This window comes from Sus scrofa, chromosome 9, assembly GCF_054392235.1.
Source record: "Sus scrofa isolate SSC_HxYL_T2T_F1_AM1 chromosome 9, Sscrofa_HxYL_maternal_Yorkshire_Landrace_v2.0, whole genome shotgun sequence".
NCBI classification, from domain to species: domain Eukaryota; kingdom Metazoa; phylum Chordata; class Mammalia; order Artiodactyla; family Suidae; genus Sus; species Sus scrofa.
Window position 1 is genome coordinate 135,264,748 of NC_139391.1, and position 20,844 is coordinate 135,285,591.

General features: G+C 53.1%; 1 protein-coding gene across 15 annotated transcripts in view; it reads right to left on the minus strand.

The window, feature by feature from the left end:
- The window catches only part of VASH2 (vasohibin 2), a 37,774-nt gene extending 18,095 nt beyond the window's left edge, over positions 1-19,679 (minus strand). For 3 of the 15 annotated variants that reach the window (XR_014816540.1, XR_014816539.1, XM_003357589.5), the window contains exons 1-5: positions 19,523-19,679; positions 18,450-18,900; positions 10,046-10,134; positions 5,441-5,497; positions 4,830-4,904 (exon numbers count right to left, since the gene is read on the minus strand). Coding sequence is in view for 5 of the 15 variants with exons in the window: in XM_003357589.5 (XP_003357637.2) it covers positions 4,830-4,904; positions 5,441-5,497; positions 10,046-10,134; positions 18,450-18,725 (497 nt within the window). In the remaining 10 variants the exon portion in view is untranslated. Of the gene's footprint in view, positions 1-361; positions 3,808-3,885; positions 4,905-5,440; positions 5,666-9,943; positions 10,135-18,449; positions 18,901-19,123 lie in introns of those variants that run through there. The other 12 variants (XR_014816542.1, XR_014816541.1, XM_013979956.3 and 9 more) reach the window with 8 other exon arrangements.
- Between the last annotated feature and the right edge of the window lie 1,165 nt (positions 19,680-20,844).

The following is a 20,844-nucleotide window of genomic DNA, read 5'->3' on the forward strand; positions in this document are numbered from 1 at the left end:
CAGCCTCCTCTGCAGACTCAGAATGACAGCACGGGCGGTGCGGCAGTTCCTCAAGCAAACTCCACACAGAATTACTCTATGATCCAGCAGTTCTACTTCTGCGTGTGTACCCAAGAGAACGGAGAGCAAGGACTCAGACAGACACTTGCACACCCACGTTCATAGCACCATTATCCACAACAGCCAAAAGGTGGCAATAACGCAAGGGTCCACCCGTAAATGAATGGATACACAACGTGTGATTCATACACACGATGGAATACTATGCAGCCTTAAAAAGGAAGTTCTGCCTTAAGCTACGACACGAATGAACCTTGAGAAAAGCATGCTATGTGAAATAAGCCGGTCACCAAAGGACAAATACGGTGCAATTCAACTTTATGAGGGACCTGGGGTAGTTGAATTCATACAGACAGAAAGTAGAATGGTGCTTGCTAGGGGCTGGAGATGCTTGTGTTTAGCAGGTGTGGCGCTTTTCAGTTGTGGAAGAGGAAGTTCTGGGGACGGACGGTGGTGATGGTTGCACATCACTGTGACTGTTGTCACTGAACCATGCATTTAAAAATAGTCAAAATGGGACCTGAATAGACTGTTCTCCAAGCAGATACACAGATGGCCAACAAGCACGTGAAAAAATGCTCAACATCGCTGATTATAAGAGAAATGCAAATCAAAACTACCATGAGATACCACCTCACACCAGTCAGAATGGCCATCATTAATAAGTCCACAAATAACAAGTGCTGGAGGGGCTGTGGAGAAAAGGGAACCCTCCTGCACTGCTGGTGGGAATATAAACTGGTAGAGCCACTATGGAGAACAGTTTGGAGATACCTTAGAAATCCATACATAGAACTTCCATATGACCCCGCAATCCCACTCTTGGGCATCTATCCGGACAAAACTCTACTTAAAAGAGACACATGCACCCGCATGTTCATTGCAGCACTATTCACAATAGCCAGGACACGGAAACAACCCAAATGTCCATCAACAGATGATTGGATTCGGAAGATGTGGTATATATACACAATGGAATACTACTCAGCCATAAAAAAAGAACGACATAGTGCCATTTACAGCAACATGGATGGAACTAGAGACTCTCATACTGAGTGAAATGAGTCAGAAAGACAAAGAAAAATACCATATGATATCACCTATAACTGGAATCTAATATACAGCACAAATGAACATCTCCACAGAAAAGAAAATCATGGACTTGGAGAATAGACTTGTGGCTGCCCGGGGGGAGAGGGAGGCAGTGGGAGGGCTCGGGAGCTTGGGGTTATCAGATACAACTTGGAATGGATTTACAAGGAGATCCTGCTGAGTAGCATCAAGAACTATGTCTAGATACTCATATTGCGACAGAATAAAGGGTGGGGGAAAAAATGTATACATGTAAGAATAACTTGGTCCCCATGCTGTACAGCAGGAAAAAAATTAAAATAATAAAATATAAATAAAAATAGTCAAAATGGGGAGTTCCTGTGGTGGCTCAGCAGAAATGAATCAGACCAATATCCATGAGGATGCAAGTTTGATTCCTGGCCTTGCTCAGTGGGTTAAGGATCTGGCATTGCTGTGAGCTGTGGTGTAGGTCACAGACAAGGCTCAGATCTGGCGTTGCTGTGGCTGTGGTGCAAGCTGGCAGCTGTAGCTCTGATTGGATCCCTGGCCTGGGAACTTCCATATGCCTCAGGTGCAGCCCTAAAAAGCCAAAAAAAAAAAAAAAGAAGAAGAAGAAGCAGGATCAGGAGTTTGGGATTAACACGAATGTACTGTTATATGTAAAATGGATGCCTAACAAGGACTCCTCTATAGCACAGGGAACTCTACTCAATATTCCATAATAACCTGTGTGGGAAAAGAAGCTGAAAAGGAATGGATAAACATTGACCTCTGACTGATTCACTCTGCGGTACACCTGAAATGAACACGACCTTATTAAGTCAACTATACTCCAATAAAATTAAACATTTTTTAAAAAGCAAGATCAAAGGAAGGGGCCAGTCACCAATGGATCCCGAACTCCGAGCTAGGGTCAAACAAGAGGAAAGCAAGCGGGACAGGTGGACGGACACAGGCTTGCCAGCAGCGGTTGTCAAGGCACCGCTTGTCTCTGGGGACCTTTGGCGGACCGATGACCCAAGTTCACCCTTCACTGTGCCCTGGAGGAAAGCAGGCCACAGGGATGCTGACACAGGCGCAAAGACAAGGATGCCGTAACTTTTAGAATTCAGCTCTGTGTCTCTTGTCTGTGTGCAAGAGTCAGATTTCCCAGAGTTGGGCAGTGGGGGCTGAATTCCTCCACCCTCCCCGTGCTTCGCTGAAATGTCACACCGATAAGAATAAAGGAGAATCCAGAGCACGCTATCCTGACTGGACAGGCCTGGAGGCCGGCCAAGGGCCATCCCCCAACCCCAAAGGCCTTAGGTAACCCCAGCAACCTCAGGTGATCCAGACACGGACTGATCAAACCGCGTGCGGACCAGGCTATTGTGTCCAGTTCAGCGGTTCTGCCGAATAAAACAAGGGGAGCTCCATCAGCACAGGGTCTGAAGGCAGCTGGTGCTCGCAGTGAAGGGAGCTTTGTTCTCCATCACCTGCCACCAGCAAACACCGGAAAATTGTTCACCCCATGAAACTTGCAGGAGGCCCTGCCCCACAGCTGGGCCAACTCCTCCTCCAAAGGGTGGGGCCCGGAGCCACCTGCCACCCGACCCCTCCTGCCCTCCTGCCCTCCTGCGGGGCTCCCAGGCCCGGTTCGACTCCTTGGTGGGGAGGGGGGCGGAGGTGTGACAGGAGGCCTGGGGAAGGGCCTCCACGAGCCTCAAGTTTCCGGTTTTCGACATCAGCCTGAACACCCGTGGACAGTCCTGTTTCAGATCCTGCAGCCAGTGCTCTGCCGACGAGAGGAGCCGAAACTCTCCTGCCCGTGAAGAGGTCCAGGGGCTGGCAGAACGAGACCCAGCCTCCTGTCCCCTGTGTGACTCTGAGCCACCTGGCCCCCGCGGACCTCTGTATCTTCTCGCTCCTGGTTTTCCTTCTTCCTCTCTTAACTCGCCTCCTCCCTGGCCTCTCTCAGGGCTCTGTGTCCAACTAGACCAGAAAACAGTGGCAGTTCATCCTTGAAACAATGACCGCCCCAAATGCTCTCAGCTCTCAAGTTTGTGTTTCCAACGTGGGTCCCCCTCCTGAGCCCCGCACTCCAATACCCGACCCAACACCCCAATGGGACCTCAAACTCAACGTGTCCAAATCTGAACTCACCTCCCCCGAACTCTGATCCGTCTTTTAAGCCCTTCCCCTGGACGGTGGCATGACTACCCAATCACTCCATTCCAAACTAGAATTGTGGAGTCACAGCCTCTCCCTCCTCTGGCTCCTCACACGGTCCCCAAGTAGCGTGGGTGACACCTCCAACGCCTTCCCGCCACCTTCATGGCTACCATCGAGGTCAGATCTGCGCCCAAGTACCTCACCTCCCTGTGGCTCTCGTGCCCCCAGCCCATCCTCCGCAGACTGTCACCTGTCCTTGCTGGCTTCTTCCACATCAATTCCTTCACCTACGTGGTCTCCAAGTCCTATAGGTTCTGTGACACGGTCCCCTCAAATCCATTGCCAGGACCATGGTTCAGGAACCACCATTTCCCTCGGGTAACAGCTCCTGCCTGGCTTTGCAGAGGCAGCCCCACCTTCTCCAGTCTGCCCTTCAGCTTGCCTCCAGAACCACCTCTCCAAAGTCTACACCACGTCATGTCCTGTCTCTGCTCCAGAGAGTTCAGCTGGGCTGCCCAGTGCCTTTGGAAAAAGTCATACTTCTCAGCACAGCATTCAAGGACCCACCTGCTCTAACCCAGAACCACTTCTCAGGCTCACCTCTTGCCATGTTCCCATAGCCGCTGCCCCTTCCAGGCATCCATCCCAGGACTGGGAGCTTCTTTGCTCTTCTGCAAGCTCATGGTCAACAACCACCACTAGTGAGTCTGCATCATCACGGTTATTCTGGATCATATTCAGAGGATATGGGGGGCCAGGAGTCTGGTGGAAAAATGGAACAGCAAGTGTGGGAAGACCAGACTCTTGCTTTTACCTTTATGTATCGAGAGGGTCAGGATGCTACATCATTGCTTGGGGTCCTGCCTCCACAATCCACTCTTGGAATTTTCCCTCGAGCGGGGTTTGGATCATCCTGTTTCCTCTCAAGTGGCTTTGCTGTCGCAAGGCCAGATTAAGACAAGAGATAATATGCATCCTCTCTTTCATCCCTGGAAGTTAGAATTCTCGTGACAGTGCACCTGGCCTGGGAGTCGGCCTTGGTGCAGGCTTCAGCCCACAGGTTCCTCAGAGGATGGTCAGAGGAGTCAAGCTCTGATTTGGTTCAGCTCCAAAGGGTCAAAGTTGAAGAGAAGCACCAGGACAGCTGGGCACTTTCCTCTAAGGAGACAATGAGCCTCATCTCTGTGGACCGAGGATGTTCAAGGCACAGCCGGGGGGTTTCTGTTGTGGCTCGGCAGCTTAAGAACCTGACTAGTATCCATGAGGGTGTGGGTTCGATCCCTGGCCTCGCCCAGTGGGTTAAGGATTCGGTGTGGCCGCAAGCTGCAGTGTAGGCTGCAGATGCAGCTCAGATCCAGCATTGCTGTGGCTGTGGCTGTGGCGTAGGCTGGCCACTGCAGCTTCGATTTGACCCCTAGCCTAGGAAATGCCATAGGCCACAGGTGCGGCCCTAAAAAGAAAAAAGAAAAAAAAAAGCACAGCCAGCCCCAGAGTGAAACCACCATCTATGGAGTAAGTGTATGCTTATGTCACTTAAAGGATACATGCCCAGGATGACAGCTTCAAGGCATTTGATGGGCAAGGACTCTCGAGTCATTTCTTTCGCTGTTTCCATTAACCTGTAGGGCAGAGCACAGCAAAGGGTCTCAGGACTTCTTTAACTCCGCAGTCGGTCTGGGCATCAGTCCATCAGCCTGCCCGCCTCCACACCAGGCAGCATGCAGGGATGCAGAAGGGAAGGGGGAACTCGCCTCGCAGGAGGCTCGCAAAGCATGTCCGAAGCTCGCAGAACTAAATCCCTACATTCTCCACCCTCTCTCCCAAAGGTAATGCTGGGAGGTTAGTGCTCATATTTGCCTGTATCCCACAGCCCTCCCATTAACCCAGTTCCAAGGGAGCAAGCGAAAAAGGCCACATGAAACCCATTTCCCAGTCCTCCCCACCCCCGAGTTAGTCTCTGCCCCTGAGCTAGGCCGTCAGAGTGGCCCAGACCTCAGCCCCACCTCCAAACTGGCTCTGGGGAACCCCCCCCCATCCCCACTGCTTACAAACCAGAATACTGGAGCGCTGGGATACTGGAGAGAGGGGGAAGAGAAAGACAGCAGCTCTCAGACAGGACCACGGTCACCAGGCCCACGGATCATGCACCACTTACCCACTCAGCGGTCGCATTTTCCTAATTTCAAAGAACTGGGTCCCTGTGTGATTGTATCTGTGTGAAGTGTGTAAAGGGAAAGTGACAGGAAACTCCCAAGGTCCCAGTCATTCAGCAGAGGAAGCTGTGCTTGATTCCTCAAAGGGATGAGGAAGTGGGGGCTTTCCAGCAGGTGTCCCGTAGCCCGAAGGTCACCACCAGCATCTTCCTCCTCACCGGCCTGCCCTGGAAATCTACCTTCTAACATAGCCCCCAAAGCACCTTGGAGCTTTATAATGGCTAGCTTCAAACGGCTCTGTATTTTGTTTAGTTGAATACATGTCTCCTTCACCTAGTAGACTATAAGATCTTTGAGATCGTCTTTATATCACCCACAAAGCCTGGCACAAGCCCAGCATATTCTAGTTTGCAAATATTATTAAATACGTGAAGAATAAGTGAAGAGATGGGTGGCTAGATGGAAGGAAGGAAGAGTGGAATTGATGGAAGCATAGATGGAAGGCTGGCTGGATGGACAGATTGAAGGGTAAGTTAAGGGATGGACGGATGGGTGGAAGGATGGAAGGATGGGAGGGTGATGGGTAGAAGGTGGACAGGTGGCAGAGGGGTTTCTCAAGAGCACACAGACTCGGCGGCAGAGCTCACCCTGGAGACATCACTTTCATTTCATGCTTGGACTGACACTTGACCTTGATTACTAAATCTGAGAAGATGACATCGTTATCCACAGCCTGGGATTTAGTTGGTTGCCCACAAAGGTCTCAGGGGCTGGTAAGCCTGCACCAGCTCACTCTGAAGGAGACCAATTCTCCTGGCCTCTCAATTTTTTTTTTCCTGAGCTTTTAAAGAAAAGTTGCTTTATGGTTCACGTTCTTGCCTCAGACAGATCCTAGAGAAGAAGCACACATGGGCAAGATGCAGGAACACGGAACCCCGGCAGGGAGGACGAGGGTAGATGCATCCCCTTCAGCGGCATCAGCAGCTGCAGAAGGCAGCAGTGATCACCGCGAGGCACCGCACACCCTCCTGAGAAGGGCTGGGATGGCTGGGATTCCTCTCTTGGCAAAGACGTGCTTGGCCTCTAAGACCCAAGCATGTGAAACAACCACCTGGAGCCCTTGTTGTAGAGCAGACTCTGGGCTCCGTCCCTGGAGATTCTGATCTCAGGCCACGGTCTTAGCCCCAGATGTCATTCAGAGTCACCCTAGCTGAGGCTGTGGCATTGGAAGTTCTAGGCTGAGGGCTAGGGGATAATTTTTTTTTATTGTAAATCTCTCAAATTTATTATGGTTATGATTTTACTGATAGATAGAAATACGAACTTAGAGGATATAAAGAAATCCATTAGTCTATCCGAAAGCATTCCCTCACCTTATTTCAACATTGATATTTATTAGATTTTTGAGTAGCAACTATTTTAAAGCTAAGAAGCCCAGAAATAATGTCCCAAATATGCAAAAATAATTATTATTTTTTTTAGGGCCGCACCCATGGCATATGGAGGTTCCCAGGCTAGGGGTCAAATTGGAGCTACAGCTGCTGGGCTACGCCACAGCCACAGCAACGCCAGATCCAAGCCGTGTCTTCGACCTACACCACAGCTCACAGCAATGCCGGATCCTTAACCCACTGAGCAAGGCCAGGGATCGAACCTGCGTCCTCGTGGATCTTAGATTCGTTTCCGCTGTGCCACAATGGGAACTCCCACAAAAATAATTTATAATAAAAAAATGACAATTTATAATACACAAAAGTACAAACTATGTTGTTAAATCACAGTTCATAGGGGATGATTTTAACAAGCTCACACACTTGGAAATTACCAGCAGGCTCCATAAGAATAACCAATAACAATACAAAGTTGCCCAGCTTTAAAAAAAATACAATATACAGGCGTTCCCCCTGTGGTGCAGTGGGTTTAGAATCTTGACTGCAGCAGCTCGGGTTGCTTTGGAGGTGCGGGTTCAATCCCCAGCCCAGTGCAGTGGGTTAAAGGATTCCACGTGGCCATAGATGTGGCTCGGATTCAATCCCTGGCCTGAGAACTTCCATATACCACAGCTGAGGCATAAAAAAAATACATTATACAATTTACAGGTAAAAGAGAAAAACTGAAGGGCTATACAGTTTCATTGTGAAATGATTTTTTACTTCACCAATGATTTCATTCAAATTGTAAGACTGCTGGTACCTTTAAAGTAGAACACAATTGGCAAAAGTTCTATTTATATGCCTGACTTTCCCCTGTCCGTATATTGTTTATACAGCTAGTGCATAAAGTAAGACAAATGTATAATAAAATAATTAAAAAATTACGTGGCCATCCTTGCTCAGTTCCTTACAGTTATTGGCCCCTGAGTGTGAGCTGGGAGGAGAGCCTCCTAGAAGCTCTGCCTTCAGAGTGACTTGGCCTCAGAAAGCTGCTGCCTACACAGCAGACCTGGGGGAGGGGCCTTTTCTTTCCAGAACGCTGTGCAAGGTCAGCGGTCCTGTAGGCCAGAGTTCTCAGGCGCACAGAAGGGAAGGCAGGATTGGTCCTTTCGAAGCCCCAGCTGAGCACAACTACACTCAGGACTGGCCCCAAGCGGTCCCCCTACCCTAGCACCAGTCACTGCGTCCAGGACAAAGCAGTAGGAAGGCCCAAGGAACGAAATAAAAGTCTGGTCAGAAGGCAGAACAGGAGTTCCCATTGTGGCTCAGCAGGTTACGAACCCAACTAGTATCCATGAGGATGCGGGTTCGATCCCTGGCTTTGCTCAGTGGGTTAAGGATCTGCTGTTGCCGTGAGCTGTGGTGTACGTGCCAGATCCCTCGTTACTGTGGCTGGGATGTAGGCAGGCAGCTGCAGCTCTGTTTCGACCCCTAGCCTGGGAACTTCCATATGCTTCAGGTACAGTCCTAACTAAAAAAGAAGAAGAAAAAGGCATAACAAAGAGGCCACTCCCCTACCAGGTAACCTGGAGCCTGATCCCAGCAGTGTGGTGGGACCGTCTCTTCTCGGTCCTCTCTGCAGTCCGTGATCCAGGTCGTGACCATCACAATGGACCAGAGAAGAGAAAAATGAAAAGATCCTTCAGGACTGAGAATGTGCTGCAGGGTTCAGGGGAGAAAGAGCAAATGAGATGCAAAGCACATGCAAATTCGCCCCATCAAGGCCTTCCCGGCCAGGCTCATCCTCTTTAATCTCTGACTGGATGACCCTTGTGAAGATCAAGTCCTACATAGGAGGGAGGAGCCTTTCTGATTTGTCACCTTCTGGAATGTTCTGTGAGGTGTCAGTCGCCTCCAGGAAAGGCTTCTCTCTCGGAGTCTTGGGCTGACTCCGGCAGGAGTTTACACTTGTGAGCCTCCCCAGTGGGTCGCAGTTTGGCAACCAGCACGCACACCAGGCAGCCTGTGCTGGGCCAGGACTGTGCACCTGATCTGGGGAGGCTGGTGCTACCTTCTCCCTCTAATGTGGCTTCAGGATCCCCCTGCGGAGACGCATGCAGGAGCGCACATAGTCCATGAAGTGGGAGCCGAGAGGCTAATCAGTACTCTGCCCACCATATGAGCTGCAATTCTCATCCGGTAAGAAGGACCCTTCCCTTCAGGGAAAATACGAAAATCCGCAGGAAAGATTCTTGCCTATAGCACAGGGAGGGAGGCTCTTCTGGGGCACGTGGGACATGGTGCAGCGCCCCGTCAAGTTCTTTCTGTAAAGTTCTCTTTTTTTTTCTTTTTACAGCCATACCGGCGGCCTATGGATGTTCCCAGGCTAGGGCTCAAATTGGAGCTGCAGCTGCCGGCCTGTGCCACAGCCACAGCAATGTCAGATACTTAACCCACGAGTGAGGCCAGGGATTGAACCTGTGTCCTCATGGATACGAGTCAGGTTCTTACCCGTGGAGTCACAATGGAAACTCCTAAGTTCTCTGTCTTTAGGGAGGAAGAACAGAGGCCAGCAGAGGCCTGACCTCCTGGGCAATGCGTGGGGGGGCTAGGACAGTGGCAGCTGCCCCAGTAGGGAGTCTGATGCTGGCTTCGCCAAGACGCTCACTGATGCACTTAGGCAAAAGCCCTGTCTCTCTCACATGTGCCTCTGTCAGCCCAGCTCCCATGTGACTCCTAAGCCTGATAAAGCACCAGCCACAGCGAGGGGACCTTGGTTCTTACAAGGTAGCTCAGAAATGATCTACTCCTGAATGTGAACACTGGAGGGGAAAAGGACCACGGGCTGCCTGGTCTGGACCCAGCCTGGACCCAGAAGAGGGAGAAAGAAAGCTGGTACAGGAGGAGGGATGGAGGGAGCCAACGGTGACCAAGGAAGAGGTGGAGGAGAAAGAGGAAGAGGAGGAAGGAAGAGGGGCCCGCCCTGCCTGCTGCGCCCGCGGCCCCCTCCGTCTTGGCCACACCCAGCTCAAGGGAGAGGGACTGATCAATGCAAGGACATCTTCCAGTTCCTCTCCTTCCAGACTCTCTCGGGGGAGGGGGGGGAGGCATCCCCTCCATGACCAGCCTCACCAAGCGCTGACAGCATCTGACGACTGGCTGGGGACAGAGCAGCCTTGGGCTCACTGTGCCTGTCCCCCGTCTGGGTCTGCTCAGACCGGGTTGGAAGGATACTGTAGTGTCTTCATGTAGTTCTGGATTGCCTGCAGCCAGTCCGGGACGGTCATTGACAGTCTGTAGTTTGGAACCTGGGGTATGGAAGGCTGCAGAGAAGCAGAGAGATGGTTTGATCCAGGAGACGCTCCGGGGTCCGGTGCCCGAGGGCTGGTGTCTTCTCATTCTGCTGTCCCTGGGCACACACGGCCCTGGGTCGTAGTGGCTCCCTATTGCCCTCCGTGTGTTGTGGTGTGAACACCGCCTGCCTCCCCATGGGAGCCTGAGCGCCCCCTTGAGGCCAAGGACTATGTCCTATAAGGTGCCCCCCGACCCCACCCCGCCAGCAGGCCCAGGAGGTTCAGAGGCACTCCCTTAAGGCTCACACTCTACCACACATCCACACCTGTGCTGCAGGGCCCCCGTATGTGCCCCACTCTAGGGCACCACTGTTCGAGATGAATGGTGCCCTGAAGGAATGCAACATGGTGCTCCATCTGCCATCTCTCCTCCATGCCACCTCCTGCAGCCCCCATCACATCCCTTGCCCAAGCCCAGCCCCAAGCAGATTAGGGACAACCCCTCTTGCCCTGACCCTCCCCAGGTAAGTGCAGCTCCTCTGACCCAGGAGCCGCCTGACTCTCTTACCCTCCTGGCTCCCAGTCACCCCTACACTTTTCTTTTCTTTTCTTTTTAGGGCTGCACCCACCGCATATGGAGGTTCCCAGGCTAGGGGTTGAATCAGAGCTGCAGCCGCCGGCCTACACCACAGCCACAGCCATGCCAGATCCGAGCCACATCTGCAACCTATACCACAGCTCATGGCAACGCCAGATCCTTAACCCACTGAGCGAGACCAGGGATCGAACCAGCATCCTTAGTGATTCTAGCCGGGTTTGTCAACCACTGAGCCACGACGGGAACTCCTCCCTTCACTTCTTCAGCTGCCCCTTGGTCAACCCTCACCAGTGGAAGGTGTGAAGTTCCAGCCCTGCTGGGAAGAGAAGGGAGCAGCGGCACCAGGGCCTGGGAGGCGGGTTGCAAACTGAGACACCACTCAGCTCTGAGCAACCCTTCCACCAAGGCCAAGAGCGAGAAGTAGCAGTGCCCCCAACCCCCAGTCCCTCCCGGGAAACAAGGGGCGGTTTCTGTGTTGTTTCCCTGTCCCCTAACCTGGGCCTCTCTGGTGGGGTGGGGTCGCTGGTGACAGAGGCACTCAGCCCACGTGGGCCTGTGGCTCTGGGAGGGAAGAAGGCTCCTCCAGGGCTAAGCTGCTTGGGGAGGAGCAGAGGGGCCGCAGGCAGCTCAGTTCCATCCTGCAAGAAAGCAGGAGAGGGGAGGCCCTGGGGGTTCAGTGCTGAGCCGGTGGAAGGCGAAGCTGCTGGCAAACAGGCATGGGGACAGCACTGGGCACCAGAGCCAGAGGGGCCCTGGTTCCCCTCAGCCCGGACCCCCGACCTGCAGCCACCCCCAAGGGCCCAGGCCCCACAGCGAAGCCCAAGGCAGGAGGCTCTTCACACTGCTACAGCTTTGGCTGCTTTTGCATCACATAAAAGCCACACACCCCACTTCACAGCTAGGGTGCAGAGTGTGCGTGTGTGTGAATGTGAGACTGTGTGCACACACTCACACAGCTGTTTTTCGAACTACATCTTGTTTATCAACTCAAATCACATTCCTCTCTTGGAGAGTCATTATTGGGAGCAAAATGTTCCCATGTGAACGTTTGCTTCCATGACCCTCCCCACAAACACCCCACCCCCGACAAAGTCACACATCCTTGCGTTTCTGTCCCAGAAACCAGGAGGAAGCTTGTCCGTGATTTTGCAGTAACATCTACTGATCTGCTCACACCTGGAATTCTGTGCAGGACTGTGCCAGGGACACAGAGAAGGGAGGAAGCATGGGAGACGCCAACGACCATTTCTTTAGCACCTCCTGCAGTCTCCGCTCTGGGCCAAGCACAAAGCGCGAGGTGGCACAGGCACAGAGGAAGGGAGGAGAGAAGTGACACCGTTTTTGAAGGCATGAGACTATTTCTACACAGAAGAGTGCTGTTGGACCCCAGTCAATAGAAGAGCCGAGAAGCATGGGCAAAGGCCCTAGTCACCAGTCACCCAAGGGATCCCCAGCAGGCCCTTGGCCAAAGCCCTGAGGCAGCCAGTGACTTGGCTTTGCGTCAGCTGGGGGGCCGACCACCACGTTATTTCAACTCCCCCAAGCCCAGCGGAGCCCACAAGAGCCAGATGATGGGGTGGGAGTCAGGCGACAGCCGGTCCTCAGAATAGCAGCCCAGTGGCGCCCAAGGGCTTTGAAAAACAGCTGCCTGGTTACCTCAGCCCCGGCTGAGAGTGAGTGGGGGAGCCGAGGCCACATTCCCCAAAGCCCAGCTGGGAAGCAGGGCTGTGGCGGGGAGAGGGGCCGGGGAGAGGGCCAGCACTGCTGAGCGGATGATGTCATCGGGCTACAACCCACTGGGCCGTCTGGGGTAGCTGGCTGGGGCTCAGGCTGGGGCTCGGCAGGGGTCAGCTCCCAACCAGCGCCTTGGGCTGCCAGGGCCCCACAGGACGACGGATTATAAGCCAGGCAGGCTCCCTGGGGGGCAATTATGAGTCCCTGCTTTGTCACCTACTGCTGTGGCCCCTGGGCAAGCTGCCCGACCTCTCTAAGCCTCTAGTTCCTTCCTGATAAAGTATCACCCACTTCAACCCTTCTGGGCTGGATGTGGGAATTACATGACCTAATGTACAATGCAGGCAACCTGGGGTTTTGCACAGAGTGCTCTTTAAGTATTAGCTGTATTATGAGGATCCATCCAATAACGTGTTTTCAGGGGTCTAGACGGGGTGGGGGGCGGGGGCTGAATGGTTTCTATTTTTCAGTAACTGGAAAACAGAATCAGCAGGGCCTGAGCCCTTGGACCAAAAGATACCTTCTCACCCTGATGGAAAAGGTGAAAATAGCCACCTCTGCCAGTGACTGTGAGTTAATATCCTTCATTCATAAAGAGTTCCTATGAAGTGATAAGAAAACACTCTGGGCCTTAATGAAAAGAAGATGGCCCCAGAAGGTGGAAGCAACCCAAGTGTCCATCAACAGATAAATGAATAACCAAAACGTAGCATACATGCAAGGGAATATTACTCAGCCCTAAAAAGGAGCGGCACGCTGACACATGCTATAACAAGCTGGAACTTCGAAGACATTATGCTAGATGAAAGAATCCAGTCACATATGGACAAATATTGTATGATTCCTCTGTTGAGGGTCCTGGAGTACTCAAATTCATAGAGACAGAAAGTACAGGGTGGTGGCCAGGGAGGGGGAAGGAGAAAGAGGGACTCCATGTTTAATAGGCACAAGTTTTAGTCAGGGAAGAAGAAAAAGTACGGGAGATGGAAGGGGGTGATGGTTGCCTAGCAGTGGGAATACACTTAATTCACAGAACTGTACCCTTAAAATGGTTAAAATGGCAAATTGTATGTTACCACAATTTTTTTAAATGGCCGTAAAAAGACAATTCGCAAATGAGGAAATGCAAATAGTGAATAAACATTTGAAAAAATGGTCCAAGAGTTCCCATTGTGGCGCACTGGATACGAGTCTGACTAGGAACCATGAGGTTGCAGGTTTGATCCCTGGCCTCGCTCAGTGGGTTAAGGATCCGACGTTGCCATGAGCTGTGGTGTAGGTCACAGATGCAGCTCGGACCTGGCGTGGCTGTGGCTGTGGTGGGGGCCAGCAGCTGTAGCTCTGATCGGACCCCTAGCCTGAGAATCTCCATATGCCACAGGTTCGGCCCTAAAAAGCGAAAACAAGAAAAAATGTTCCAGCTCATTAATAATTTAGGAAATGCAGATGAACGCCACTACAGTCATTTCTCACCTCTCTAGCTGGCAGAGATACCCTGAAATGTGGACACTCAGTGCTGGTGAGAAGGCTCTCACATGGCATGACGGGGAAATAAATTGGAACCTTTTTCTGAAAAGCCCAGGGTGCCCACCTTTTTTTTCTTCCTCCCTGAGTGGGGTCCTGAGAGTCCCTCCTGTTATTTTCCTGCCCCATTTCACCCGAAACTCCAGCCTAGAATTCCCCAGCCCTTCCCCTCCGGGTTCCCTCCTGCCACCTGCACCCAGACCCCCTCGAGCCACAGCCCTGCTGATAAAGGCAGAATCTGCAGGGCACAGACTGAAACCACCCTCTGCACACCGTGTCTAGGGTGGGGGTGAGGCCCTGGGGGTGGGGCAGGGGGAGGGGAGGGAACAGGAAGACGGTTGTTCAGGAAGAAAAATGAAACAAACCACCAGCTTTTGTGGACAGGCTCTCTTTCACTCCATTCTTGCCAAACACAATGAGCCGTCAGAAGAATGCAGGGAAAAGGGATGTGGACAGATAAGCGTGAGTGGCATCACCATGCATCACCATGTGGGGAGAGGGGAAGCCAGGAGAGCAGCCAGGGAGGCCACGAGCGCCCGGGCACCATGACTCTCTCGCAAGAAAGTACCAGGAGAAGGCCAAACCTTTTACCGTCCCGGCTCTGAAAATGTATTGTACACGGTGCAGGTGCCAGACAGAAGAATGTCCTCTGGCGACCTAGAGGGGAGCAGGGGACATCACTCATGAGCCCAGGATGGGCCCTAGGCCCCTGCATAGGGAGCAGACAGAAATGGTTGATGGTGACCTAGTCCAGAGGTGCCAGCCTGAGCCAGCAGGGGGCAGGAATGAAGCCCTGACGTCTCTTTCCACAGCCCTCACACTTTCTCACTCAGGCAAAGCTGAGTCCTCTAAATGTGAATGGCTTCCCAACTTGGGATCAACGGGAGAGGCACAAACACGTGGCATCTGCAAGAAAGCGCCTGGTGTTTCCTGCTGGATCCGTCTGGTTGACTGCCCCAGGAGAGTCGGGCTCCAGCCGCTCAAGAGGCAGGAGGTGCCTTCTCCTGTTCGGCCCAGCTGTCTTTTCTGGGCCAGCCACCCCCTCTGCCCTCCCTCCCCGACCTCTGTCATCTTCCAACTCGTGCTGCGTTCTTGCACTATCCCTGAAAAACCCTGGCCTGCACCGAGTCAACTGCTAACTCCAGGTCCATTAACCAGCAGGGCAGAGGCCTGCGGTCCCACATTTAGGAAGCGGATCGCAGAGCGACACCTGCCCCGCTTTCCCCAGTTGGGGCACCTGGACCTTTGCACAGAACTTACCACGGCTTCCTGTGGTCAAAGGAAGTGCCATTCCGTCCTCCCCTTAGACCTCTGATGCCTCCCCCCAGCCACTTCTTTGGCTTCTGAGTCCCCATTCAATTGCCAAAAAAAGGTTAAACCCCCTGGAAATCCTCCAACCCTTTCACCATCACCCCTCTTCTGCACCAGTTCTTCAGCAAGACATTGATTTGGTTAAAGGAGGAAAGGACTTGGATCTAGAGAAAAGAGTCGCAGAGCTGAGTGCGAGACTAGCCCTTGAGGTGTTCCCGGTGTGGCAGAGGGGGTTAAAAATCTAGCACCATCTCTGCCGGGGCTTGGGTTCGATCCCCAGCCCAGGACAGTGGGACCCGGGGACTTCCATATGCAGCAGGTGCAGCCAAAAACAAAAAAAAAAAAAAAAAAGAAGAAGAAGAAGAAAGAAAAGACCATCCCTTGAATCAGAGAGGACTGGCCCCAGAAACAAGATTTCAAAGCTGTTCCTGGAGTTCCCGTCCTGTGGAATGAATTCGACTAGGAACCATGAGGTTTTGGGTTCGATCCCTGGCCTTGCTCAGTGAGTTATGGATCCAGCGTTGCCCTGAGCTGTGGTGTAGGTCGCAGATGCGGCTCAGATCTGGCGTGGCTGTGGCTGTGGTGTAGGCCAGCAGCAACAGCTACGATTGGACCCCAGCCTGGGAATCTCCATATGCCAAGGGAGCAGCTCAAGAAAAGGCAAAAAGACAAAAAAAATCAATCAATCAATCAATCAATCAAAGCTGTTCCCATCCCAGGGCCTGCGTATTGGTCAGGGTTTGGGGAATGTGAGGAGCAGGGAGAGAGGGGATGCTGGGATGGGGCTTAGGATGGAGAACCAAGTATGGTGATGCAGCTGTAAGAGAGAGAGATGTGAACTCTTCATTGAGGTTCGGAAGGCTGATGCTGCCCACGCTCAGGTGGGGTTGTCCTGGCTTGGCAGGAGCTCTCGTGGGACCTTTGGGTTACTATGAAAGTACACTGTGACATGGCTTCTCTCTCTCTCTCTGTCTCTCTCTCTCTATATATATATATACATGGCTGCTGTATTTTATGTATGTAATACATAAATATGTGGTTGCCACATATATATAAGGAATGCTCTTCCTTTAAGAACCCAGAATTCAGCCACAATAACGGAAGGATCAGGAAGTAGTACTTTATGTTCTAAGCTGCTCAGATAATACTTAGAATACTGTGTTTCGTCTGTGTTTGCTTTCCGGGACTGACTGATAACAACTAGCAATTGTCCTAGAAAGAGGATGAGGAAAGTGAGTTGATCTCGGAACTATGACACATAAGAAAAGGTGAAAGAACTACCTGCAGATAAAAACAGTTAAAGAAAGATGCAGAATGATGACACGTCACAGTTCTGAGGCCTCGTAGTCAGTGCACCTCTGGTGTCACACAGATCATTAAAAACCTAGAGACTCACAGGTCATAACACCAAGGGGTTTGAGGGTTGGGAAGAATTTTACATGAAATCTGATCTACTCCCATTTTATGGATGAGAAAACTAAGGCTGGAGATTTTAAGCAAGTGACCTAGGCCACAAAGCTAGACGAAGCATGGCCAGGACCAGAATTCAGTCCCTTGATTTTTACCCCAGGCCCCTTCCTTACTCGAAGAGAACCGTCTCATAACAATCGAGGGAGCTGTGAGTAGCATGGGAAGTCGATGTGTGCTGCCCTTTGGTTCTTGAACACAAGGATAGGAGGTGACCCATGACGCGGGGGAGAGGAGGAGGAGTTCTGTTCAGTCTAAGAAAAGAGTTCCCTGTAACCACATCTGGCCAGCTGCCCTGTGAAGCAGCGAGCTCCCCATTCCTTGAAGGTCTTCAGAAGAGGAAGGGATTGTGCTGAGAGGTACGAGATTGGTTTCCACCAACACAGATGTTCCCTGATTCCCATAGAGAAAGGGGGTCCCCCACCCACAAGGTTGGGAGAAGGAGGAAGGCCCAATTAGCAGCAGGGTGGGTGCTGAGGGCGCCGAATGAGAAAGGCTCACCTAAATAAGGACAAATGCTGAAGTCAGAACTGCAGGCCAATCCTCGGGTTGTTCTCAGGCTCTGAGTCCTCAAGGAGGACTCTGCCAGGATCATTACGGCTGACACTGAAGTGGGCAAGATTCTAGTTGGGCATAATGAAGAGCCCCTTGACCAGCAGGGTACTAAAACACGGTAACCAACTGCAGCAGGAAGCTGATAGGCTCTGTCACTTCCCCCAAGGGCACACACAGCTTTCCAGCCTGCAGGGCTCAGATGCTCAGGTCACCAGGTTGGGGACTGGACCAGATGGCCTTCCAGGTCTCAGGTCTGGCATTCCTCGACCTGCCCAGGAATCTTCTCAGCCATACCAGTGTCCCCAGGGTGCAGGGGAAGCCATCTGCCATGCTATAACCCCCAGGCTCTGCAGCATTTCTCTTCCAGTTTGCATTCTGATGTCTCATAAAGTGACCACTGCACATCTCTATTTTACTAACATTATCCTTGGCCACCAAACCCAATTGGCTCACTGGCTTCTCTCCAAGGTAGAAAGAGTTTCGCTCCTGAGCCTCTCTCTCTATCCAGTGAGACTCATTCATCATATGTACTGGAAAGTCCCTTTTAAGCCATCGTCAAGCTCTTCTTTTCTTTCTCAGCCCAGAGAAGCTGGGGAAAGAGTTGACTGTTTTGTAAGTTTCAGAGGTGAAAGTCACTGTCATAAAAAAAAAATTGGCAAAAAGTCTAGGAATGATTCATGCTGAGAAATCTGACTGGCTGCAAATTCATTCACAGCCTAATAAATCATTCGGGGGGGGGGGGGGCAGTCAGGGGAGGACCAAGAGACTCCGAGAGAAAAAGCAGGGTGGGATCCCTAGGGGGCCTAAGCATTCCTGGCATCCCTGGTGCTGTCTGGTGACTACAGTTTTTGCAGAAGGAGGATGTACACGGAGAAGAGGAAATAATCGAATTTGGCTCCAGATTCAAAGAAACCTTGGCACAAGCCGACCACACAGTCCCAGGACAGCAAACCCCCTTCCTCTGGCGCCCTCATTTCTAAGGCGTCCAAGACAAATGTCTCAATTAAGCAAAGGACTGGGGGCTGGCGGGAAGAATGGGGAGGGGAAGGCAGTTTGTAGCAGGACCAGGAAAACGGAAATTGGCTTTATTTGCTAGCACGGGCTGAAATGATCCCATCACCGTCCACCCCACCCCCCTTCCTTCGAAGCCACTAACCTTTGCCAAGAAGGTGGCGTTCCTGATGGCGCCCACCATTTCGCCTCCCTTGGGGTGCACCTTGGCCACGTGCATCCACATGCGCTCCCAGGTGTGGCTGTCGATGGGGAAGCCGCTCTTGTTAACGTGAAACAGCACCCCACCGTCTTTGTCCTCCTCCTCTGAGCCCCCGCTGGTGGCGAGGCTTACGGGCCGCGCGTGGCTGCTCCGGGACCGGGTGCCTTTGGCGCCTTTGGGGTGGGGGCAGCGGTGAGTGTCGGCCGCCGAGCCGGTCATGGTGGGGTCAGGGTGGGGAGGGCGGCTTGCGGGGAGCGCGGCGGCGGCGGGGGGCGTGTGCGCGCGGACGCGGTGCGGGGTCAGCGCCCCGAGAGGGCGGCCTTCTCCATGCTTCCCGCTGCGGCAGGACGAGCCAAGGGGGAGCGGCGGCTGGAGTTCCGCTTACGGGCAGTGCCTGAAATCAGTGAGACACAGCATACACCACGGAGAAGTGGACACCCGGACGAACCGCGGCGGGAGCCGTGGCCAAGGCGATGGGGCTTCGAAGGGTTCCCACTTCACCGCCCGCTCCCTTGCGCGCGGACAGACCTCCCCGCCGGGGAATTGCACAGAGAGCTTCCGGCCCTGCAATTACCTAGAAAGGCGACTTGAATTTTGCCACAAAGCTTCACACCCACCTCAACCCGCGGGAGGTAACTACAAGGAGCGTGGAGGCTGCGGAGTGGACGAGGTAAGGAGGAGAAGGACAGCTCGTGCTGCCGGAAGGAACAGGCGGTTCCCGCAAGGCTCCATGCGTTCCTTCGTCGCCAGATGTGGCCGGGAGCCGAGCAGAACCGAGAACGTGCCGGCACGTGAGCGCCCGGGGCGGCCGCGAGGGCGCAGCGGCTGGCAAAGGCTGCCGCATTTCTTCCAGGAAGCTCTCCGGGAAGCCGGGAGGGCGAGGGGCGGCCCCGGTCCACAGGCTCCAGTGGCAGTAGCTCCACCCGCCCCCTTCCCCGAGTTCCAGCGCCAGACACCGGGACTGACTGGCTGCAGGCGGGGCGCGGGAAGAGCGCGCCGCAGCTCTGGGACCCTACCTTGGGACGGCCGGCCTCATGGCTGCGGAGCCTCTCTGTGCGGCGGGGGCGGCGAGGGCTGCTGCTGCGGCTGCTGCTGCGGCGGCGGCTGGGCCTGGGCCTGGGGCTGCTAGGGGCTGCTGTGGCCGTCGCCTCATTCCATGTCCCATTCTCGAATGTTATTCTGTGACATATAACCGAGTCACCCGGGCAGCCGCCGATGTTCCGAATGCGTCCATTGGCCGCCGCAACAAAGAGGGGCGGGTCCCGGGCGCGGGACTCTACAACCCAGAGCTCCGCGACGCTCTGATTGGCTCCGGGGGTTTCTGGGCGGGAGGGGAGGGGAGCAGGGGAGCCCGGCGGCCGCGCGAAATCCGATCGTTGTCTTGTCCTGGGAGCCCTGCGGGGCTGGAGCGTTTGTCGCCGGGACTTAAGACCGAGTTTCCCCGGGGCGGGGGAGGGGGGAGTCGTGGCACTGCGGGGGGTTGCACCTGTGGGAAACACAGAAGTAAAGCCACCCAAGTAGTGACCCTTAGCTAGAGCAGGGCATGTCTTAAGACAGCATTCCTTGAAGAAGGCTGGGCGCAGTCACCTGCCCCCGCTACCTGGGAATGATGGATGGCTCAGGCAGCACTGTTCACATGAAGGCGCAATAAATCGTTGTTGTTGTTGTTGTGTTTTATCCTACATTACAAATTTCCCTAAACTAACCAGGGGACACAGCCATATACCCTCTGACATTAGACACGATTTATAAAGTCCCTTCAAAACCAAGCTGAGGAGTTCCTGTTGTAACTCAGTGGTAAGGAACTTGACTAATAACCATGAGAATGCAGGTTCGATCCCTAGTCTCATCAGTGGGTTAAAGGATCCTGTGTTGCTGTGAGTTGTGGTGTAGGTCTCATCATATATGAGGCCTGGATACCATATAGTTGTGGCTGTGACTGCATAGGCTGGCAGCTGCAGTGCCAATTAGATCCCTAGCCTGGGAACTTCCATGGTGCGGCCCAGAAAGCAAAAAGAAAAAAGAAAAAAAAAAGCTGATATGTGACACTAAAACCAGGGAGGTCAGCCAGGTTCTGAGTGTTGCCACAGCTACTAAGTTAGGAGGGGCTGGAGAGATGCTTCAAAGCCAGGAGAAGTGGAGGCCCTCCCACACGCTGCACTCACATACCTTTTCCTTAAAGCTATCTTCTTCTGCTTCTCCTCCTCCTCCTCCTCTCCCTTCCTCCCCCGCCCCCTTTTCCTCTTCATTTTTTTAAAGAGAAGAGCAAGATGAGGGGGAAACACACCAGACTACTGACCTGAGGACTGGCTCTAAGTCCAGGTTTGCCACTTGGCTA